Source organism: Hordeum vulgare, chromosome 6H (assembly GCF_904849725.1).
Source record: "Hordeum vulgare subsp. vulgare chromosome 6H, MorexV3_pseudomolecules_assembly, whole genome shotgun sequence".
In the NCBI taxonomy this organism is placed as follows: domain Eukaryota; kingdom Viridiplantae; phylum Streptophyta; class Magnoliopsida; order Poales; family Poaceae; genus Hordeum; species Hordeum vulgare.
Window position 1 is genome coordinate 386,755,191 of NC_058523.1, and position 25,638 is coordinate 386,780,828.

Genomic DNA, 25,638 nt, shown 5'->3' on the forward strand with positions numbered 1-25,638 from the left:
CTAATTATACCTTCAAGGGTGGAACTCCTAAGAAACTAGGTGATCCCAGAGTGCCCACTATACCTTGCTCCATTAAAGGCAACTACGTTAGAACTGCTTTATGCGACCTTGGAGCCGGTGTTAGTGTTATGCCTATCTCTCTTTATCGTAGGCTTGAACTGGATAAGTTGACACCCATTGAAATTTCTCTGCAAATGGCCGACAAATCAACTGCTTTCCCTATCGGCATTTGCGAGGATGTGCCTGTTGTGGTTGCAAACGTCACTATCTTAACAGACTTTGTTATTCTAGATATTCCCGAGGACGATGCCATGGCGGTCATCCTTGGAAGAACCTTTTTAAACACCGCAGGGGCTATTATAGATTGCAAGAAAGGCAATGTCACTTTCCATGTCAATAGTAATGAGCATACAGTGCACTTTCCAAAGAAACAATATCGATTACATTGCATCAACGCTATCGAAAAAACTTCATCGATTCTTATTGGGAGCTTTGAATGCCCTATTCCTCCTATTAAGATGAAGTATGATTTGCTTGTTGGGGAGATTCACATCCCCATTGAGGTAACCTAGTGACTATTCGAAAATTCTTCGTCTTCTTTTGCGATTCGAAAAGGTTTGTCAAGGAGACTTGATCAACCTCATTGACAGATTTCTTTCGACGACCATGAGATGGATGAATCGAGGGTCACAAACCTCGGTTCCAAGCTTTCACCTTCGGTTGCTTAGAAGAAAAATGATAGATTTAGTTTCATTTTCCCTGTTTTCTGTTTTAGCGTCCCGTCGAAAAGTACCCGGAAAATAAAAGTTCTCCGAACGTCCTGAAAATCAAGTATGATTTTTTCTGGAATTTTTGAAAAATACTGAGACGAAGAGCTAGTCTGGGGGCTGCACTAGTGGGCCACAAGCCCTGGAGGCGCGGGCACCCCCTGGCCACGCCTACCTGGCTTCTGGGGCCCACATGCACCCCCTCCACTCATTCTAGCTCCCATCTGCTTCTCCTACCTCCAGAAAAAATCGTTTCGCAGCTCAAACCTGTGTTCTTGCTCTTCTTGCTGGGATTTTTGATCTCCTTGCTCAAAGCACCATTCTCCGAACTGTTTTGGGGAAATTGCTCCTTGGTAAGTGACTCCTCCATTGGTCCAATTAGTTTTTGCTCTAGTGCCTTATACTTCGTGTATTTTTGCTGCCTTGGTGACCATGTTTTTGAGCTTTGCATGCTAATTTTAGCTGGTCCCAAGTAGTTTTGATGCGTAATATGGCCTCTAGGCACTTGTGGGAGTAGTTGCTATGAGTTTTGTTGAGCCTTGTTCACTTTTCCTTAGAGTCACTAAAAATTTCAAAACTTTTCAGAGATAGAAAAGGGAAAAGATGAGGAGGTTCTTAAGAGGCTCTTCAAGCCGTGACCCCAAGGATGATGGAAGTGAGAAGAAGCCCAAGTATCCGGTCCCTCGAGTTGCAGAAGTTCGAGCGTGCGAATGGCCAAGCGACGTGTTCCTACGCGCCTCTGGACTTTATGAGGACTTTTATCACTTGGTGGAGACCGCATGCCTTACCGCCTTCGTTGAAGATAATTGTCCGCAATACCTCCTCCTCACTAATATTTTCGTGCAAAGCTTTAACTTATATCCAAGGAAGAATCCTCCTATGGTTGAGTTCAAATTATATGATATCCCCTAGCGCATGTCACTCCAGGATTTTTGCATTGTTTGCAAATTACCTTATGTTGGGGATATTCATGAACCTCGTCCACGGGACTTGGAGGCTGTCATTGATACAATTGCTCTAGGAGAGGAGTGTCTTGCGCTAGAGCTGCTAGCATACATTTTCCCGTGCTTCAGTACTTCTCATTATTCGTGGGAAAATGTTTGATTGGCCGTGGGAATGCTGGGTCCCTTAGCTCCCCAGATCTTGCGGTCTTGCGTGAAGCCGGTCTTGCGTGAAGCCCTTTATAATGACAAAACATATAGCTTGGGCGCTATAGTAGCTCAACGGTTGAACACGAACCGTTCTAAAGGCCTTTTCTATGGAGGTATCTATGCTACTCGTCTTGCCAGACATTTTGAGATACCTATTAGACTGGACGAGGAAGAAGAGATTCTTCTTCCCGAGAGATATCTAGATTATGATAGCATGGTTTGCCATGACTTTCTTGATAGAGATATAAATAGAAGGATGATTTATAACCTGGTATTTAGTCAGGGTACTCGTGAGACTATTACTTTGCCTGCTCCTTCTTTGTTCAATCTTCATGCAGGTAGGTACATTGTTATGCCCTCGGACATCTACGCATATTGGGGCTTAGCCCAACCACAGGTGCCCGTGCCCGAGCCACCAGTCGAGTACCAGACTCCAGTTTATCAGTGGGAGCCAGAGGAGCTCACACAGCAGTGGCATCCTCAGTCCACTCCGGAGTACCCCGGAGTTGGTTATTTCCCTCCTTGGGAGTAGACCAACTTTGGCCAAAAGCCTAAGCTTGGGGGAGTACGTTTTTCTCACCGACTTTACATTCTTGCTTATGCTTTCACTTTGTTCGTCGGTGTTCACACTTTGTCACTGTATCATCCATGCTAGTTTATTTTCTTTTTCTCATTTTCTTTTTGTGTGTTTGTCTAGTTTGAGAAAAATCCAAAAACATTTTCTTTTCTTCTTTTGCTTGTTGGGAGCTTTCCCGTGTAAATAGTTTTCTTTTTCTTTGGGTCAAGGTAGAATACCATGGTTACAATGTTTAGTGGCTCTCGCATTCATATATGTTTATCTATTATAGAGCCATATTACTTTGTCTTCTCCTTTGTGTTTTCCTACAGATTCCAGCTCTAGTTCAATGCATGAGCACGCTTATTATTGTTCACATCATTCGGTCGTGCAAATGAAAGGCAATAATGACGATATATGATGAAGTGACTGAGCCTCGAAAAGTTGGTATGAACTCGATCTATTTTGTTTTTCTAAATATGACTAGCTCATCGTTCCTGATTCAGCTTTGTTGTGAGAGAAACATGTTTGCAATGACAACTTAGAGATCATAGTTTCTGATGCCATGGTTAATTAGCTAGGAGCTTATAATGGTTTGCCTTGGATGCCAACATGAATTTTGAGATAACTATGATGTAGTATGATAGGATGGTATCCTCCTTTGAATGTTTCAAGTGGCTTGACTTGGCGTATGTTTATGCATGTAGTTGAAACAGAATCAACATAGCCTCTATGATATTCATGTTCATGGTGATTTATGTCCTACTCATGCTTGCACTCAATGTTAGTTAGTTTCAATGCATTTTGATGACTGTTGTCGCTCTCTAGTTGGTCGCTTCCCAATCTTTTGCTAGCCTTCACTTGTACTAAGCGGGAATAATGCTTGTGCATCCACTTCCATAAACCCAAAGTTGTTCCATATGAGTCCACCATACCTACCTATATGTGGTATCTACCTGCCGTTCCAAGTAAATTTGCATGTGCCACTCTCTAAACCTTCAAGAAATAATCTGTTTTGCATGCCTGAACCGCTCATGTGGTGACACGGGGCTATCAGTATCTTCCATGCTAGGCGTGTTATCCTCGATATGTGTTTATTCACTATAATTCACGAGAAAGGGGCCGGTAATTGGAATTCCCAGTTCCATGCTCAAATCGAAAAGATAATTGCAAACAAAACACCCCCTGGGTTGATGTTGGTTTGGACGGCACCCGAGTATTCGACTAGTCATGGAGTGTGATTGATCAGTGGTGGGGGAGTCAAAACTTTATTTTTCTGTTTGGGAACCGCCTATAGCATGTGTAGTGTGGAAGATGGTGAGAAGTCTTGGTCATTGCATTGACAATGAAAGCATGCCACCCAAAATTATTATCTCTGTTTTTAAAGCTTGAGCTCTGGCACCTCTGCAAATCAATGCTTCCCTCTATGAAGGGCGTGTCTATTTATGTTCCTGTTGAGTCATCCTCCTCTTATAAAAGCACCAATTAGAGAGCACCTCTGTCATTTTTATGCTTTGCTTTTAAATGTGATTGAGTATGACTGTGACTGGATCTTCTTTGCCATGAATTACAATGTTTAGTCAGCCCTTGGTCTTTGAAGGTGCTCTGCATTTATGTTTTGCGGTCTCAGAAAGAGCTAGCGAGATACCACCTGTTCGTACTGCTTCATGACTGTTTTGATTGAAGTGTTGACGTTTGAGACTTATTATTATTTGCTCGCTAGTTGATTATGCCATTGATATGAGTTTACCGTGAGACCTAGATGTCATTTGCTTATGTGGTTAGCTTGTGATCTTGCTGAAATTCTGGTTATGAATTAGACATAGTTGCAACAACAAGATCAAACAGAGTTCCTAAAAGTTTTTCTTTTGTCTCTTTCAGTTTGTCAACTGAATTGCTTGAGGACAAGCAAGGCTTTAAGATTGGGGGAGTTGATACGTCTCCGTCGTATCTACTTTTCCGAACTCTTTTGCCCTTGTTTTGGACTCTAATTTGCATGATTTGAATGGAACTAACACGGACTAACGCTGTTTTCAGCAGAATTGCCATGGTGTTGTTTTTGCGCAGAAATAAAAGTTCTCGGAACGACCTGAAAATTTACAGAGAATTTTTGTGGAATATATAAAAAATACTCGCGCAAGAATCAGTGGAGGAAGTGGAGACGTGAGCCCACATGCCCACCAGGCGCCCCCCCCCCTGGCCGCGCCTGGCAGGTTTGTGGGGCCACAATGCTCCACCGCCTTCAATCTCAGCTCTATTTAGCCCGTCTCGCCCGGAAAAAATAAAAGAGAAGAGTTCATCGCGTTTTACAATACGGAAGCGCCGCCACCTCCTGTTCTTCATCTGGAGGGCAGATCTGGAGTCCGTTTTGGGCTCCGGAGAGGGGAAATCGTCGACATCGTCATCATCAACCTTCCTTCATTGCCAATTCCATGATGCTCTTCACCGTTCGTGAGTAATCTCATCGTAGGCTTGCTGGACGGTGATGGGTTGGATGAGATCTATCATGTAATCGAGTTAGTTTTGACGGGGATTGATCCCTAGTATCCACTATGTTCTGAGATTGATGTTGCTACTACTTTGCCATGCTTAATGCTTGTCACTAGGGCCGGAGTGCCATGATTTCAGATCTGAACCTATCATGTTCTCGCCAATATATGTGTGTTCTTGATCCTATCTTGCAAGTTGTAGTCACCTACTATGTGTTATGACCCGGCAACCCCGGAGTGAAAATAGCCGGAACCACTCCCGGAGATGACCATAGTATGAGGAGTTCATGTATTCACGAAGTGTTAATGCGTTGGTCCGGTTCTTTATTAAAAGGAGAACCTTAATATCCCGTAGTTTCCATTAGGACCCCGCTGCCACGGGAGGGATGGACAATAAATGTCATGCAAGTTCTTTTCCCTCAGCACGTATGACTACATACGGAATACATGCCTACATTACATTGACGAACTGGAGCTAGTTACATATCTCTCCATGTTATAACTGTTGCATGATGAATAGCATCCGGCATAATCATCCTTCACCGATCCAATGCCTACGAGTCTTTTCCTACTGGTCCTTGCTACGTTACTTTGCTTCTACTGCTGTCACTGCTGCTACTGTTACTCTGTTGCTACTGTTGTTACTCTGCTACTAATGTTGTTACTTTGCTGCTACTAGTTACTGTTACTACTGCTGCTATCACCCTGCTTTGCTACTGATACTTTGTTGCAGATACTAAATCTTTCAGGTGTGGTTGAATTGACAACTCAACTTCTAATACTTTAGAATATTCTTTGGCTTCCCCTTGAGTCGAATCAATAAATTTGGGTTGAATACTCTACCCTCGGAAACAGTTGTGATCCCCTATACTTGTGGGTTATCAAACGCGTAGGCACCGTTGTTCGGCACATAGATCGGAATCCACCGCGATCTGAATCGCTGCGAGTACGACTCCATCAACCGCGTTCTAGCAACGCTTCCGCTTAGCGATCTTCAAAGATATGAAGATGCTCTACCCCATTACTTGTTGCTGGTTTCTCCATAGATAGATCCTTGTGTGATGTAGAATTTTTTTGAAATTACTACGTTCCCCAACATAAAGATCTTGCATTCGGATCTGAGATAGAAGGTATACCCAATAGTTTCCTTAGGGTATCCTATGAAGACACACTTCTCCGATTTGGGTTCGAGCTTTTTAGGTTGAAGTTTCTTGACCTAAGCATCGCATCCCCAAACTTTTAGAAACGACAACTTAGGTTTCTTGCCAAACCATAATTCATACGGTGTCGTCTCAACGGGTTTAGACGATGCCCTATTTAAAGTGAATGCGACAGTTTCCAATGCATATCCCCAAACCGATAGTGGTAGATCACTAAGAGACATCATAGATCACACCATATCCAATAAAGTGCGATTACGACGTTCACACACACAGTTACGCTGAGGTGTGTCAGGCGGCATGAGTTGTGAAACAATTCCACATTTTCTTAAGTGTGTGTCAAACTCGTGACTTAAATATTCTCCTCCACGATCAGATCGCAAGAACTTTATTTTCTTGTCACGTTGATTCTCTACCTCACTCTGAAATTCCTTGAACCTTTCAAAGGTTCCAGACTTGTGTTTCATTAAGTAGACATACCCATATCTGCTTAAGTCATCAGTGAGGGTGAGAACATAACGATAGCCACCGCGAGCCTCTACGCTCATTGGACCGCATACATCAATATGTATTATTTCCAACAAGTTGGTTGCTCACTCCATTGTTCCGGAGAACGGAGTCTTAGTCATCTTGCCCATGAGGCACGGTTCACATCTGTGAAATGATTCAAAATCAGGAGACTCCAAAAGTCCATCTGTATGGAGTTTCTTCATGCGTTTGACACCAATATGACCAAGGCGGCAGTGCCACAAGTATGTGGGACTATCATTATCAGCCTTACATCTTTTGGTACTCACACTATGAATATGTGTAACGTCACGTTCGAGATTCATTAAGAATAAACCATTGACCAGTGGGGCATGACCATAAAACATATCTCTCATATAAATAGAACAACCATTATTCTCAGATTTAAATGAGTAGCCATCTCGCATAACAATTATTAAGGTTTAAAACTTATCTCGAAGGTAGATGTAGAGGCAACGTGCTGACGGCGATCACATCGACCTTGGAACCATTCCCGACGCGCATCATCACCTCGTCCTTCGCCAGCCTCCGCTTATTCCGCAGCTCCTGTTTTGAGTTACAAATGTGAGCAACTGCACCGGTATCAAATACCCAAGAGCTACTACAAATGCTGGTAAGGTACACATCAATAACTTGTATATCATATATACCTTTGACGTTGCCGGCCTTCTTATCCGCTAAGTACTTGGGGCAGTTCCGCTTCCAGTGGTCGTTTCCCTTGCAACAGTAGCACTCAGTCTCAGGCTTGGGTCCATTCTTTAGCTTCTTCCCTACAACTGGTTTACCGGGCGCGGCAACTGCTTTGTCGTCCTTCTTGAAGTTCTTCTTACCCTTGCCTTTCTTGAAAACTGGCGGTCTTATTCACCATCAACACCTGATGTCCTTTCTTGATTTCCACCTCCGTTGATTTCAGCATTGAATACAACTCGGGAATGGTCTTCTCCATCCCTTGCATGTTGTAGTTCATCACAAAGCTCTTATAGCTAGGTGGAAGCGACTAGAGAATTCTGTCAATGATCGAGTCATACGGAAGGTTAACTCCTAGCTGAGACAAGCGGTTGTGCGACCCAGACATTCTGAGTATGTGCTCGCTGACAGACCCATTTTCCTCGATCTTACAACTGAAGAACTTGTCGGAGACTTCATATCTCTCGACCCGGGCATGAGCTTGGAAAACCAGTTTTAGCTCTTGGAACATCTCATATGCTCCATGTTGCTCAAAACGCTTTTGTAGCCCCGGTTCTAAACTGTAAAGCATGCCACACTGAACCAGGGAGTAATCATCACTACGTGACTGCCAGGCGTTCATAACGTCTTGAGCCGCCGGGAAAACGGGTGCTTCACCTAGCGGTGCATCAAGGACATACATTTTCTTGGAAGCTATGAGGATGAGCCTCAAGTTACGGACCCAGTCCGCATAGTTTCTTCCATCGTCTTTCAACTTGGTTTTCTCTAGGAACGCTTTGAAGTTCAGTGGGACATGTGCGTTGGCCATTGGATCTACAATATAGATTGTAAAGACAATTTAGACTAAGTTCATGATAATTAAGTTCATCTTATCAAATTATTTAATGAACTCCCACTCAGATAGACATCCCTCTAGTCATCCAAGTGATACATGATCCACATCGACTAGGCCGTGTCTGATCATCACGTGAGACAGACTAGTCATCAATGGTGAACATCTCCATGTTGATCGTATCTCCATACGACTCATGTTCGACCTTTCGGTCTCTCGTGTTCCGAGGCCATGTCTGTACATGCTAGGCTCCTCAAGTCAACCCTAGTGTTTTGCGTGTGTGAATCTGGCTTACACCTGTTGTATGCGAATGTTAGAATCTATCACACCCGATAATCACGTGGTGCTTCGAAACAACGATCCTTCGCAACGGTGCACACTTAAGGGGAACACTTTTCTTGAAATTTTAGTGAGGGATCATCTTATTTACTATCGTCGTTCTAAGCAAATAAGATATGAAAACATGATAAACATCACACGCAAATCATATATGACATGATATGGCGAATATCGTCTTGCTCCTTTGATCTCCATCTTCGGGGCACGGCATGATCATCATTGTCACCGGCATGACACCATGATCTCCATCATTGTGTCTTCATTAAGTCGTCTCGCCAACTATTACTTCTACTACTATGGCTAACAGTTAGCAATAAAGTAAAGTAATCACATGGCGTTGCATCTCATACAATAAATTAAGACAACTCATATGGCTCCTCCGATTGTCTTACTCATCGACATGCAAGTCGTGAATACTATTACAAGAACATGATCAATCTCATACATCACATATATGTCATCACATCCTTTTTTCCATATCACATCACATATCATACCCTGAAAAAACAAGTTAGACATCCTTTAATTGTTGTTGCAAGTTTTACGTGGCTGCTATGGGTTTCTCGCAAGAACGATTCTTACCTACGTTACGTCACAACCACAACGGTGATATGCCAATTGCTATCTACCCTTCATAAGGACCCTCTTCATCGAATCCGATCCGACGAAAGTGGGAGAGACAGACATCCGCTAGCCACCTTATGCAACAAGTGCATGTCGGGCGATGGAACCAGTCTCACGTAAGAGTACGTTTAAAATCGGTCCGGGCCGCTTCATCCCACGATGCCGCCGAATCAAGATAAGACTAGTAACGGTAAGTAAATTGACCAAATCATCGCCCACAACTTACTTGTGTTCTACTCATGCATAGAATCTACGCATAGACCTAGCTCGGATGCCTCGTAGTAATAATTCAAAAAAATTCCTACGTCACACCAAGATCATCTACGAGAAACCAGCAACGAGTGAGGAAGAACATCTTCATACCGTTGAAGATCGCAAAGCGGAAGCGTTACTATGAACGCGGTCGATGGAGTCGTACTTGTGGTGATCCGATCCAAACAACGAACGTTCGGTGTCTTCGCGTTCAACACACCTAAAGCCCGGGGACGTCTCCTCCTTCTTGATCCAGCAAGGAGGGAGGAGAAGTTGAGGGAGAACTCCGGCAGCACGTCGGCGTGGTGGCGATGGAGTTTGAGGTTCTCCAGCAGGGCTTCGCCAAGCACTCGTTCTGTAGCACATCATCTCGTGGCTAACTCCTTATTCACATTGAGCTCATTATGATGATGCATTACGAGTGGGCCCAGAGATACCTCTCCGTCACACGGAGCGACAAATCCCATTCTCGATTCGTATCAACCCAACAGACACTTTTGGAGATACATGTAGTGCACCTTTATAATCACACAGTTACGTTGTGACGTTTGATACACCAAAACACTCCTACGGTATCTGGGAGTTGCACAATCTCATGGTCTTAGAAAATGATACTTGACATTATAAAAGCTCTAGCAGATGAACTATACGATCTTGTGCTATGCTTAGAATTGGGTCTTGTCCATCACATTATTCTCCTAATGATGTGATCCCGTTATCAATGACATATAATGTCCATGATCAGGAAACCATGACCATCGATTGATCAACGAGCTAGCCAACTAGAGGCTCACTAGGGACATGTTGTGGTTTATGTATTCACATATGTATTACGGTTTCCGGTTAATACAATTATAGCATGAATAATAGACAATTATCATGAACAAGGAAATATAATAATAATCACTTTATTATTGCCTCTAGGGCATATTTCCAACAACACGGTGGAGGAGATAAACACTGAGGGGGAGCTCTGGAGACGCCTGGGCAAGCTGCGTGGGGACCCGAGTAGGGGAACTCTGGTGCAGGGACCCGAGCAGGAGAGCTCCGGTGCAGGGAGCCGAGCAGGGGATCTCCGGCGGGAGACGATCGGGGGAGACGAGCGGAGAGTGCAAGGTTTATCAAGAATTCACGGAGGAGTTTTTTTTCCCAAAATTTCCACGTTGACATCTTTTTTCGAAGGGAGTATATAATAAACGAACTAGAACACTCACTCGTACAAACTTTCACACAAACTTTCTCCCACATAATGTCATATAGTACATGTTGTGGTAAGAGACCCAAGTGCAGAGATCAATGATGAACTTAGAGCATCTCTAGTGGATGGTGTATATGGAGGTGGATGGTAAATATACACGATGCAAGTTTTACACGTCCATCCACGAGGCGTGGAAATAAACACGCCTCGGCCACGCTCGTGGAAGACGGAAACAGCTGCTCCCGCCATCCTCCCGCCCTGCTCCCGCCATCCTCCCTCATCCGTCTAGAGGCCATCGAAGCTCGCCGGCGACCACTCCCCTCTGGTAAGCTCTCTCCCTCCCTTCTATTTTCCATTCCCGTCGGTAGAGAGGAGGCGCGGGACGTCGGGCGGCCGCCGCACCGCTGGCCAGATCTGGCTGGAGCGTAATGCTAATGCAATCAATTGCCGTTACACATTGATTAACAAAGAGACAGCTAGATTTTGTGGTTGCCTTCAGCAGATTTTAAATAGGGAAGAAAACGGAAGGACTATAGAAGAAAAGGTATGTGTCTATCTTGTAGTTCTATATGTGTTGTGCAATATTCTATATGTGATGTGCAGATTTTCACAATACATTTATATGTGCAGACAAACGATGCACACATTATGTTCAAGGAAATGGATCTTAAAAAGAAGAAGCCTTTCATATTGATGCATTACTATGTCGAGCTTTCGAAGTATCCAAAGTGGCAGGCAAAAGAACTTGAAACTTCTCGTAAGAAACAAAAGAAGACCGTTGGTGCAAGTCCGGGCACATCCACCAATGATCTAGCTGATGCATCCACGATACGCACTGATGCTACCTCGATACACAGGGATGCTCTTGAACATGAGCAAAGACCTGATGGTGTGAAGAAGGACAAATTGCGGAAAGGTAAAGCTGATGACAGTGCTTGCAAGTTGTCATTAGAAACTGTGTGGGCAGCAAAGCAAGAAAAGGATGACATCAAAGAGGCGGCAAAAAATGCTCGCTATGCACAACAATTTGAATTGCGAAAAGAGGAGATTGCACTGAAAAAGAAGGAGGATGCACGAAACGAGAGGGAGGATGCACGAAGACAGTTTGAATTAGATGAGAGGGTCATGCTCATAGACACTAGTGGTATGACTTATATGCAAAAGCAGTTCTACCAAACTAAGCAGAATGAGATCCTTGCTCGTCGCCTAGAGTAAGAACTATTTGATGCTTTATCCTAGTTGTTGTAAGAACTATTTGATGCTTTATCCTAGTTGTTGTAAGAACTATTTAATGCTTTATCCTATTTTATTGATAACACTACATTACAAAGACATTTGGAAATATAGCCGTTGAAATATACACGTTCTGATTTCCACGTCCTGTATACACGTTCCATTGAAAAACTGAAATGTGTAAAATTTAGCAAAGTGTATATGGACGTGTATATGAAAATATACATGTCCAAATTTACAGGTTCACTAGAGATGCTCTTATCTAGCGTTCAAATCTTCAGCAGATCTGCTCCCCACCAGCAAGTATTCCCTCTGTTCAAGGAAGCCGGCCGCTGGGAACAGGCAGCCCCTACTCTACGGCGACTAGAGACTGCTCTTGCTGGGCAGAGCGGTCGCTCGGAACAGACGACTCTGCGGCAGCCCCTACTCGTATGTTTTATGGCGACCATGGACTGCTCTTGCTGGGCGGAGCGGCCACTGGGAACAGACGACTCTACGGCAGCTCCTACTCTTACGGCGACCAGGGACTGCTCTTGCTGGCCGGAGCGGTCACTGGGAACAGACGACTGCGAGCCGCTGGGAACAGGCCACTCTGCGGCAGACCCTCCTCTTACGGCGACCAGGGACTTGCGTGTCCAAGAAAAACAGCGAGCGCCATGGCTCACATATATAAAAAGCGCACCTTATATTTTGGAAAGGAGGAAGAAAAAATAACAGTATATTGACCGTATTCACCATAGACGTGCTTATTTTATCCATTCAGGAATAATTCAACGATTTCTTCCAACAAATTGATAGACGAGATACTCCCTCTCTTCATAATAATAAATATAATAAAAGACGTTTAGATACATGTATGGTCAGTCTAAAACGTCTTACTTTTATGGACAAGAGGGGGTACATTTCAGCAGAAAAGCAACATCGCTCCTTCCAACCATATTCATGTTCAAATCAACCTTATGAGCAGAAGTGAATATCAGGGCAGGTCGTCGCCGACGCCGCTGCCATCTTCTTCCTCGACAAATCCATCTCCTCGCTGGTCCGTGGATAACCCGAAGGACGAGCCTCGGCATGAGGAAACTTTTCAGAACAGAGCTCGCACACCTTCCTGTCGTGCAGAGATACCTTCCTGATGTTCACCGCAGCTTGAATGACACGCCTGACATATCCTGTGAAATTGTCATCGGACTGGAAACCGTAAATAGTTAGTCTCGCCAGATTCTTGTGTTTAAAATCAGGACCAGATGGCTTCCACTTCACATCTGTTTTCTTGGAGTAACTCTCATGTGACTTCCTTCGGCACTTATGATCCCATACTGTGATGCAAAGGTCCTCTACTGATGGTGCAGCTTCAAGAAGGAACATTGTCCAAGAGATATCACATTCTTCACGAAGATGGTCCAGATTCACAAACCGTAGTTTGGCGAGCAAAGGAGCAAGCACTTTCGGGCATTCTGGTTGAACCCAAATCTGGTAGAGATAAAACAAATTAGAAGTAATAATGCGTGCAAGTGGTGCATAAATTGCATCATCAAGTGATGCATAAGTTACTACCATCAGATACAAACATCATACAATAAACAACAATGGATAGAGATGATTAGAGTGAGTACCTTTTCACTTCGAAACTCCAGAAACAAATCGTTTACAGTAGGGGCATTTGCAAGCAGCTTGCTTAAGTTGAGGGTCTTGCCCGAAAAGTTTGGATTAGCAAGACTGAGCTTTGAAAGCTGAGGGACAAAATTAAGAACCAAGGGATTTTCATCACAGGTCCAATCACCAAAGGTCATCCTTTGGAGCTTTGGTAGACTTTTGACCTCCACTGTTTTGAATCGACAATAGGAGATAACAAGCTCGACGAGTTGAGCGTGTTCTAGATACAGCACCGAACTGCTCCCCGCGCCACACATGAAGAAAGACAGTGACTCCAGCCGCTTGCAATAGCTAAGTATGTTGGGTATGTCTGATTCACCAAAATTCATGTTCTGTACATGCAGACGTGTGAGACCAGCAAATGCATCAGGACAATCGCGAACAAAAGTATTGAACTGCTTAGCAAAGAGCACGCGATGGGCATCAGTGGAAACATGGAAATCCTTCGGTGTCATGATCTGAAACTCAGCTGCATCGAATTTCTGTGTTGTCATGGCGAGGCCAACGGATTTGCCGATGGAAAGACAGCAAGAAGGACTCAAGACAAATTTGAGCTTCAGCATGCGAATGGTGATATGTGGACACCTCCTACTAAGAATCTTGTTGGTCACATCAGCCACAACATGACTTTTTTGAAACAAATCACGAGGGCTGAGATCAATAACGATCTGTGAGAGCATATTTGGCAGCATCTGCATTTGCTTCGAAAGGATGCAGGTTCTTACAGCATCAAGTGTGCCCACCCTCTCGAGAATGTTGAGCAGCACATCGACAGGCAGTTCACTTAGCCTGTCCCCATTACAAGCTTGTATATTGCCAGGCAAGATGCTTGGCATGTCTCCACTACCAACTTCTGTCTTCAACTGCATTTTGCAAGGTGGAAGGAAAATTAGTCATCGGTGATAGATCGATAAATTGATTTACATAAAATGAATGAAACATATATAACAATAACAAAACATAAGCAACGACTTACGTTAGGTCGGTGGCGGCGACCCCTGTTAAACTTCATGCTGATGCGATGTCAAAAAAGACCAGCTTGCGTCGATAAACAGAACACAAACAAAAACGAATCTTGAAATGATGACCCCCTCTGTGTGCGACAATCGTCAGCGTCCAGCCTGGTCCTATTATATAGCCTCCTCGGATCCTAATCCCAAAAGAAGAGACGGAGACGGAGGAGGCTTCCGAATCCCCTTCAAGCCGGTGTAGAATCCGTAAACAGACAGGTTTACTATTATCTCACGCGACGCAGACATACAAAAACAACTCCTTTTTCTAATACAGACCGAAATTGACCCCTTTCCTCTTGGAATCCGAAGGTAGAACGAAGAAATTGGCACCTGACCCTTCCTTCTTCGAATCCGTCTGCAGAATGAATTTGATCTCCCTTCATCATCTGGGAGGTAGCATCTGGAGCGGAACTGGTTTAGGGGACAACTCCGGGAGGAGATCGGTAGCAGCCGCCGGACACAGATAAGGTGACATGCACCTTTGTAAGTCACCGCGTGACTTGCGATTTAAATTTAAATTTAAACATTGTAAAAAAATCTAAAAAAATCATACATGTTCACAGTACATATTAAAATAACCCCTAAAAAATTTAGATCAAAATTCGAAACATACATCAAGAAACAAAAAAAGAGAAATCTGTCATGAATAGTCACGAATGGTTGTGTGTAGACTATTCACATCTGAGTTTCTCTTTTTTATTTCTCGGTGTATGTTTCGAATTTTGATCTGAATGTTTTAGGGGTTTCTTAATATGTGATGTAAACATGCATGACTTTTTTTTCAGATTTTTTTGCAATGTTTAAATTTGAATTTAGGCCGCAAGTCAGACGGTGACATGCAAACGTGCAAGTCACCTGATCTCTGTCCGCCGCCGCTGGAGGGTGGTGCGGTGGGTGGGTGGGGAGGGGACAGCGTTAGGGCAGACGATGTGTGTGTTTTTTTTAGACAACGACGATGTATGTGTAGGATTTTTTTTACTGTTCTAAGCCACACGGTGTAAAAAATTCACAGGGCGAACTCAATCTAAAAGTATTTCCAGATCTGACCCTTTTAAAAACGTCAGAGCCCCTGGCATTGCTACTCCATGTAGAAACGCCAGTCTACCATGGCGTTTCTGGTTCACATTGAAACGCCAGTCTACGAACGCGTTGCAGTCCATGTAGAAACGCCGCAGCTTCTGGCTTTGCAGCCTACACAGCAACGCCAACGCTCATGGTGTTGCTGCCATCACATGGTGTGAGGCTATTTCCTTATGTCTATGGATGATGAGCTAGCATGGCACAGCCACATGCAGCTGTGGTAGTAGCACTGTGCCTGTGCGCGACAAGAGAAGGGAAGAGGACGCGCATAGGCACAGCCACATGCAGCTGTGGTAGCAGCACTGTGCCATCACATGGTTGACGCTTTGACCGACCGAAAATATCTGCTATAATTCTAAAATAGCATCCATGATGAAACAATAACTAACACATATAGTCACAGACACGTTTTCAGATTACCATGACAAATAACAGTCATTCTCACATATTCAACCTATAAGCAAAATCTCAACCAAGACATGTTTGAATGGTAATAATGTAGTATTTGAAATAGTGTAATAGTGAAGAAGTGCAATTAGAGTTTAGATAAATGAAAGCCCTGAGCAAATAACTCAAGCACAAGAGTGCAATTAGAGTTTTATACCATGTCTAAGAAAACCAAAACTGCTATAAAGGAATAATTTGGAGAAATATTCCAAAAAGGTAAGCCAATGAACTACATCATTTTTCAGTTTTCCAGCTGTGAATAGAAATTCAGCATCAATATTTGTGTTATTGAGCATATTATAGCATGCACTAAAAATTATTCAAAATTAGACTACACATCATGCTCAAAGTCATCATGCATATTATAGCATGCACTAAAAATTATTCAAATTACAGCTGGGAGTGGTCAGCTTAAGAGTCCTGAAACAGATGTCATAAAGGGCCTCGTTGTCAAGAACCATGCACTCATCTGCATTCTCAACCAACTGATGGACCGAAAGAGTGGCATTGTAAGGCTCAACCACAGTATCAGATACTTCCGGTGAAGGGAAAACAAAGAATGTTAACATCATGCGGTCTGGGTACTCCTCCTTGATCTTTGATATCAAAGTGTCCCCATGCCTGATCCAGTACCACCACCAAGAGAATGGCATACTTGGAAACCTGAAAACATAAATGTATTCTTCTAAACAATGCTAAATATAAATAGATAGCCACTGCTTATATGCTAAACTACTAAATATATTCTATGAAAGCAGCATAGATACATAATCATTAGTTATGCTAGATGGCACTATGAAATAATTCACCAGACATAGAAGTAACAAGTGCCATGACAAGAATACAAAACAACGTAAGCAGAGACCTAGTACTAACTCTGAATCATCATACACAAAGTTATCCAAGAACAATGTTGCTACCATGTGATGGCACAGTGCTGGCAACCATGTGATGGCACAGTGCTGCTACCGCAGCTGCATGTGGCTGTGCCTATGCGCGTCCTCTTCCCTTCTCTTGTCGCGCGCAAGCACAGTGTTGCTACCACAGCTGCATGTGGTTGTGCCATGCTAGCTCATCATCTATAGACATAAGGAAATAGCCTGACACCATGTGATGGAAGCAACGCCATGAGCATTGGCGTTGCTGTGTAGGCTGCAACGCTAGAAGCTGCGGCATTTCTACATGGACTGCAACGCGTCCGTAGACTGACGTTTCAATGTGGACCAGAAACGCCACGGTAGACTCGCGTTTCGACGTGGAGCAGCAACGCCACGGGCTCTGGCATTTCTAAAAGGGTCAGATCCAGAAATACTTTCAGATTGAGTTCGTTCTGTGAAATATTTTACACCCCGTGGGTCAGAACAGTAAAAAAACCGTATGTGCATATCTCTCATGTGGTGGACCTATTAAGATTGGGCTCGGGCCAATCTACATTCTTAAGACCATGTGCCCATTTTAACACAACATTAAGGTTATGAAGAACACTCAAATGCGGCCCACTAAAGATCTTCCAATTTCGAGGTACATAGCCTAGCCAAATATGCTCTTCTAGCATTACCTAGGGCCTTAATCCATGTCTCCGTCACTCTTGATCTACACTGTATCCTGATGGATAATGTTAATAATTAAAGTGAGAGAGATTAGACTAAAGAAAAGGTACAATAATCCTCTAATGTATGGCACCACTTTGGGAGATTTTAATTTATTTCACTTTGGGAGTTGCTAAATAAATTAGCACTTGCACCTTTTGACCGTGATAAAGTAGCAAAAGAAATATGCAGAAGATGTTTTTGGAGAATGATATACTACCTTTTGTTTATTACTTTTTTTACACATGGTATTGCGGCTAACAGTCAAACCCAACACTAACATCCCTCCTTAATAATAGCCCACGGATACATTTTCTTAAAATGATTGCGCAATGAATGAAAAAGTGTAGGGAGATGGGCGGAGAGATCCCACTGGACGAAAAAGTGGAGGGCGACACGGATAGAGGGATCTGGAGCCGGCCTCCGGTGATGTTCTTGGTCGCCATAGAGAGGGAGAGGCGTGGGGAGAGGGAGGGAATGGGTATGGGGGCCTGCCCCAATCTTAACTCCCCACAAACTCCTCGAGGCGGTAGTACCGCCCATCAGCACGGTAGTACCGCTGGAGCGGTAGTACCGCCTGTGACCCAAGCAACAACCGCCTTAAAATATGAAGAGAATAAAGGCACACAATTGAGACCTATTTGACTATGCAAAGGAGAGAATAAAGGCACAAAATTAAGAAGGTACTCCACCTTAAAATAGTGCAAAACGAGAAGTAGAACGCATTATGGAGTGACCGTTCATGCAATAAACAAAAAGAACTTGTGTGGAAGAGGGGCGGTGGCCGAGGCCACCTATGTTTGAGTCAGTTGGTATGGCACCGCGAAGATTTTAACCTTGGGCCCATGACCAAAAATCGTCTTTGAAGCACATGTATCATCAACAGTGACTATTGCGAAAGATTTGATCGATTTATGCATAATAGGGGGAGGGAGAGTTCATTGAGAGAACAAAAGTCCCCCTAAATTCATGCCTACATCTAAACAAAATAGAATGATGAGAGTGGTGGGTTGTGCCTAATTTCAAACCACATTGCTCAAATTAATGATATTTAGCTCACGCCTTAACTCGCAAAATATTGCTTCATTCAAAGGGTTCGTGAAAATATTCGCAAGTTGATCATTAGTGTTAAGGTAAATGAGATCAATCTCCCCACGCTTGATGTGATCCTGGATGAAGTGGTGACGAATACTGTTGTGCTTCGTCTTGGATGGTTGAACCGGGTTATTGGAGATTGAGATAGCACTTATATTATCACAATAAAGAGGCACTTTGTGACTTGTGACACCGTAATCCTTTAAAGTTTGCCTCATCCAAAGAAACTGAGCACAACAACTTGCAGCAGCTACATACTCAGCCCCGATGGACGAGAGAGGAACACAACTTTGTTTCTTGGAAGACCAACTTATGAGAGAGCAACCAAGGAATTGGCAACCTCCGGAAGTTGACTTCCTGTGCACACGGTCACCCGCCCAATTCGAGTCTGAATATCCTATGAGATCAAATGAAGCACCTTTGGGATACTATAAGCCAAAGATTGGGGTATGAGCCGAATATCAAAAGATTTGCTTGACCGCCACATAGTGACTTTCCTTAGGTGCGGATTGAAATCGTGCACAAATTCCCACACTCAACATAATATCTAGTCTAGATGCACAAAGGTAAAGCACAGAGCTGATCATAGAGTGATATACGTTTTGATCCACAACTTTACCATTGGGATCGAGGTCAAGATGACAGTTGAGAGGCATGGGAGTGTTGGCCTTGACCAGTTTGAGATCATCCATCTTGAACCTTTTGAGCATGTCTTGAGTATATTTTGCTTGATTGATGATGGTTCCTTGACTTCGTTGCTTGACTTCGAATCCAAGGAAAAACTTCAACTCTCCCATAGACATCTCAAACTCCTTAGTCATTAGTGCGGCGAATTCTTCATTAAAAGCTTTGTTAGGAGAACCAAAGATAATATCATCAATAAATAGTTGGCATATGAACAAACTCCCATTGACCTTCTTAGTAAAAATAGTGGGGTCAATTTTCCCAACTTGAAATCCACGGTCATGTAACATCTCAGTAAGGTGCTCATACCACGCACAGGGGCTTGTTTAAGGCCATAGAGTGCCTTATCGAGAACATAAACATGATTAGGGAACTTGGGATCCTCGTACCCCGGGGGTAGCTCGACATAAATCAACTACTTAAGGGGACCATTAAGAAATCCACTCTTCACATCCATTTGGTATAATTTGAAGTTATGATGAGAAGCAAATGCAAGAAACATGCAGATAGATTCAAGGCAAGAAACAAGAGCGAATATTTCACCGTACTCAATGCCCTCGACTTGGGAGTAGCCTTGTGGTACCAATCTTGCCTTGTTACGAGTGAGGGCACCGTTCACATCTTGCTTGTTGAGGGAGTTCCAAATTAAGGGGTCCTCGCGCAGTCGGGTTGTCCCTCATGGGCCGATCATATGGCTGCGTTATTGAAGAACCAGATTATCTCATGACTACGTGATCAGGATGGAAAGCTCCGAAGACAGGCGTGCACTCCAAGACAAGATAACGTGTTCGGCCCGTCTACTACCGATCTATATCGATAACATGTAACCCTAGGGGTCCTGGTGATACGGGGCACGCCCGTGGGTGTCAATATTTCACAAATTGGAGGGGGATTCCTCAAGAACACGAAGAACACGGGGAAGAACGAGGAGAAATCACAGGGGAACACTCAAGGACAAGACCAATGGCACATCCACTAGACTCACCACAGACAAGATCCACAAGGGTACATGAACAACAAAGGGAAAGTAAGATACATGGTAGAGTTCATCCCAAATCCCATGGGGAGATGGGGCCTTGAATCCAATAGGGGATCACTAGACTCACCACACATAAGATCCACAAGGGTACATGAACAACAAAGGGAAAGTAAGATACATGGTAGAGTTCATCCCAAATCCCATGGGGAGAATGGGCCTTCAACCCACTAAGGGATCTTCCCTCGAAAGGGGCCTTGGCATCCACTACGTGGTCTTCTCACATGGAGGTATCTTCATGGGAGGAGGTAGTAGATGGAGCTATGATCAACAAATTATATGCATAAGCTTAGCTTACCCTAAAACGTAGGTGGGACACAAGTATTTATAATCTAGGATGAGATAGGAGGGAGAGAGGGGTACATGGGCCTCTGTCCCGAGCGGTGGCACGCCCAGGACGGAAGTTCCCGGCCGACTGGAAGTTCCGGGGAAGGTCCGGACAGGGTGCGCTGAGGCCGGAAGTTCTGGGCATCGGAGGTTCTGGGCGGGGTCCGGGCTAACCTAAGAGTTGGCGTGCCTCGGTGCTTCTCGTGTCGCCGGAGGCCGGAAGGTCCGGGTAGGCCGGAAGTTCCGGGGTCCGAAGATTTCAGGAAGGCTGGAAGGTCCGGGCTTCCCACAAGCTAATATTCCTTCTTCTTCCTTCTCTTCCAGGCTTCCCCCACAGATGGTGTAGTCGTACGTAGGTGCTGGCACTCCTCCTCGTCATCCATGAAGCTCCAGCAATACCAATGCATGCACACGAGAGGAGTGTCAAGTAGTATACCATCCTCGAAGGGCACAAGCTCACACGTGTAAAGGAGAAGATTCACCTTTATATGTATGAAGTAGATGTAGCACGTTTCACTTAGCAAAGGGCTCTTGCCATGGTGATGTATGTCGGATGCTCCGTATCATCCCCTCCCCCTTGGGAAAGATTCATCCTCGGATCAGAATCTAAATCACCATGGGAAGGAGATGGCATCGCTGTGTAGAAGTGGACGATCACCAAGCGCTGAGCATCATCAAGCTCTAAAAGGGCACTCTCTAATGTCTCAACATCTACGAATTCCCGCGAAAGGTGAAAATACGACAAACACTTGGAAAAACAAATGTGGTTAGCGTTAGAGCAAAACCAAGCATTCAAGTGGTGAATAACCGAGCAAGTGCTGTCCTCATGCATATCATATGGTTTGACAAAGGATTGTGGCATGTCATGCAAGCATATAAATTGAGCACACACGATGCAATCATGGAAACAAGTATGCAATGGTGAGGTAGGGATGCATATATATGTGGCAATATAACAAGCATCCACCTCAAGATCATAGAAATTATGCACAAAGTGCTCAACGAATGGTCTATGGTAGGCATACAAATCACTCACAACATCAAATAAAATGAAGTGTCTAAACACATGGAGCAATCCAAAGTGCAAGGCAATCCAAGCATAATGTGCACATGGTGTAGTGAAGATGGTGTGGCACTCAACACAATAGAAAGAGCAGGTGGTCATCATGTGTGAGGAACTCAAGTCAAGCAATGTGGCATTCGTGAAGAAATTCTATATCACTAACATGTGTGCAAGTAGGTGGTCCAAGATGACCAATATATGTCATGGTACAAGCAACACAAGTAGGATGAGCCACAATATCCACGCTCAAGAAGGATGTCGCCTCAAAAGCGTGACCTTGTGCGACCGTCACAATGCCGATGTGCAAGCAAGCACGATGAAGAAACACGTCGGTGTAGCATGGCTCGCTCTCAAGAGCTCGAATTGTCAACTCACGTGATGTGGAAGTTGACCTGTACTCGAAGCATCTTGCACATACAGACAACAAAACAAAGAATGTATGTGCATGGTATATGAACACATCATTCATCATGATGGTTCTATTCTCTTGCACAAACCATCAGGAGCACAAGAACGTGAATAATATGATGCAACAATGGCAATATTCATGGTACAAGGCATATGTTGCAAGGAAGGAGGACAAGCATGCTTCACATGAAAGATGTCAAAAGCTCCAATAACATGAGAGAAAGCTATGGGGGAAATATAATTAGCAAGATTAATAGCATCATTGCACTCAATACATGGCAATAGCAAGAAATAGGCAACACATGGAGACATATGACAATATGCAAAATCGTTCATGTGTGAAGCAAGGCTATGGTTGTCATCAACCGCATGAAATGAGCAAGTATTAATCATTGGTGATGCAACATAGGCAAGCATATTGATCATGTCGTGCAAACTAGAAGTGTGAAGATGCAACATACTAGAAGAAATCATCGCAATCATGTCATGTAAGCAAATAATTGGCATAGACAATGCACATGACATGTCGCAAGCACGAAAAATAGATATGATCAATATATCATCATAGGTATGGGGCACAAAGAAAACATGGAAATAACGATAAATATCTTCACCATGCTTGCAAATACACATACAAGTCATACAATAGTGTCATATGCAATCCAAAGCAAGGGTCACAAATGCATGGCAAGGGCATAGAAATGAGCATATCATGCAAAGTGAACATGACAATATGGGCATAATAAGTGGAATGTACAATAAGCCATATCCATGTGAGAGCCATGTAGAAGAAATGTGCGAAGTATTTGCGCAAAGAGGGTGGGTGGAGGGTAATCACTCCATGGTAGCGCATGTCTCCGTTGCTCTCTAGAGCTCGTTTCGTCAACTGATGCACTTGCGAGGTTGACGAAGAATCATGTGTACCTACACAAGGAGACACACAAAACAAAGTGTGTGCGTGGTAAATGTACACATCATCCGTTATGATGTGTATGTGCACGTGTGAGTTAGCACAATATATGCAATGCTCAAATAAATTTGAGGCATGGTATAGGGAATACGTCATCCATCATGCAATGATAGTTGTTATGTTCAACATGAGTTGGACACAAATTACAAAAATTATGTGGCACAAGCATATGGTGCACACAATTATGGGGAGCATGCAATGGATGGGATGTATCAAAATCTCCTAACATGTACGAAGGGACTATAGGGGTCTCCTGAGGTGCAATAGGGGAAGCATAATTTGGAGAATATGGACAACATCCAAAATAATGCATATCCAAAGCATGGTAATCATGGCATGGCATATGTGAGCGATTGCGCAAATGATGCAAAGGAAACATTGCAATATTATCACAAGAACAACAAATGCCAATAACCATGGGCTTGTCATCTATGTCTTATTCACAAATTGGATTTATTTTTATAGCCTATGCATAGGTACTACAATGAGATTGCAAAGATGCAATATGGTTCATCTCATGCATAGCATATGACAAGTCAAGCGAATTGTCAAACATGATGTGACCCATAGAGTTCTCACAAGATATCCTATGCAACATGGCATCGCAACTGATAGACTCCACATGAGAATCGTCAAACTCATCATAAATGGGCAATTCATCACATGTAGAAGTCGCATAATCATGAGACATGGCAATATGGGAATCATCATCATGCACACAATCAATGTCAACATAGTCCACTGGTGGGACAAGAGCATCACCTTCACCTATTTTACCCTTTTCAATCCACTCATGTGGTGTAGGTGAGGTGGCATAGACCAACTCGTGCTCATCTTCATCGTGATGGAACCATGTGGTGGGTGCATCATTTTCCACAATGGCCATCATCTTCTCGAAAGGAGGAACAAAGTCATCGAGGATCGGCGCAACATCCTGTATGGGACCTAGCACCAAAGAAGAAGACACAATAGAGGTAGAGGTTAAGTTGTTAGAAATTAAAATGGCCTCACAAGTTGTATCAACTACCTCACTCGCTCTATGTGGTGTTGGCTCACTCACTCCCTTTAGGTAGTTGCACTCAAAGTCACATATGGTGGAGTCACTCGTCTCACTCAAGTGGTGGGGATTGTGGCCCTCCTCACATGGGAAATGGGGCAACTCATCATATATGGGGCTAGTGGTGAAGTAACTCACACTCTCAATTGTTGGAATTATGCCCTAGAGGCAATAATCAATATAGTTATTATTATAATTCCTGTATCAAGATAATTGTTTATTATCCATGCTATAATTGTATTGAATGAAGACTTATATACATGTGTGGATACATAGGCAAAACACTGTCCCTAGCAAGCCTATAGTTGGCTAGCCAGTTGATCAAAGATAGTCAGGGTCTTCTGACTGTGTACAAGGTGTTGTTGCTTGATAACTGGATCACGTCATTAGGAGAATCACGTGATGGACTAGACCCAAACTAATAGACGTAGCATGTTGATCGTGTCATTTTGTTGCTACTGTTTTCTGCGTGTCAAGTATTTGTTCCTATGACCATGAGATCATATAACTCACTGACACCGGAGGAATGCTTTGTGTGTATCAAACGTCGCAACGTAACTGGGTGACTATAAATATGCTCTACAGGCATCTTCGAAGGTGTTCGTTGAGTTAGTATGGATCGAGATTGGGATTTGTCACTCCGTGTGACAGAGAGGTATCTTAGGGCCCACTCGGTAATACAACATCACACACAAGCCTTGCAAGCAATGTAACTTAGTGTAAGTTGCGGGACCTTGTATTACGGAACGAGTAAAGAGACTTGCCGGTAAACGAGATTGAAATAGGTATGCGGATACTGACGATCGAATCTCGGGCAAGTAACATACCGAAGGACAAAGGGAATGACATACGGGATTATATGAATCCCTGACACTGAGGTTCAAACGATAAGATCTTCGTAGAATATGTGGGATCCAATATGGGCATCCAGGTCCCGCTATTGGATATTGACCGAGGAGTCACTCGGGTCATGTCTACATAGTTCTCGAACCCGCAGGGTCTGCACACTTAAGGTTCAACGTTGTTTTATGCGTATTTGAGTTATATGGTTGGTTACCGAATGTTGTTCGGAGTCCGGGATGAGATGACGGACGTCACGAGGGTTTCCTGAATGGTCCGGAAACGAAGATTGATATATAGTATGACCTCATTTGATTACCGGAAGGTATTCGGAGTTACCGGGAATGTACCGGGAATGACGAATGGGTTCCGAGTGTTCACCGGGGGGGGGGGGGGCAGCCCACCCCGGGGAAGCCCATAGGCCTTGGGGGTGGCGCACCAGCCCTTGGTGGGCTGGTGGGACAGCCTAAGAAGGCCCTATGCGCCATAGATAGAAAATCAAAGAGAAAAGAAAAAAAAGAGGTGGGAAGGGAGAGAAGGACTCCACCTTCCAATCCTAG

At 43.8% G+C, this 25,638-nt stretch overlaps 2 protein-coding genes across 2 annotated transcripts; one reads left to right on the top strand and one right to left on the bottom strand.

The window, feature by feature from the left end:
* The first annotated feature begins 10,727 nt into the window (after positions 1–10,727).
* On the top strand, positions 10,728–11,866 carry LOC123405512. Its single transcript, XM_045099171.1, has 3 exons — positions 10,728–10,908; positions 10,952–11,127; positions 11,214–11,866. Exons 1-3 carry the CDS (start codon positions 10,728–10,730, stop codon positions 11,796–11,798), a joined length of 942 nt encoding a protein of 313 aa, XP_044955106.1. The 3' UTR covers positions 11,799–11,866.
* A 731-nt stretch (positions 11,867–12,597) lies between these two features.
* On the bottom strand, positions 12,598–14,950 carry LOC123402495. The gene is made up of 3 exons (XM_045096418.1): positions 14,446–14,950; positions 13,430–14,332; positions 12,598–13,286 (listed from the first exon to the last, which is right to left on the bottom strand). Exons 1-3 carry the CDS (start codon positions 14,479–14,481, stop codon positions 12,774–12,776), a joined length of 1,452 nt encoding a protein of 483 aa, XP_044952353.1. The 5' UTR covers positions 14,482–14,950; the 3' UTR covers positions 12,598–12,773.
* Positions 14,951–25,638: the final 10,688 nt, after the last annotated feature.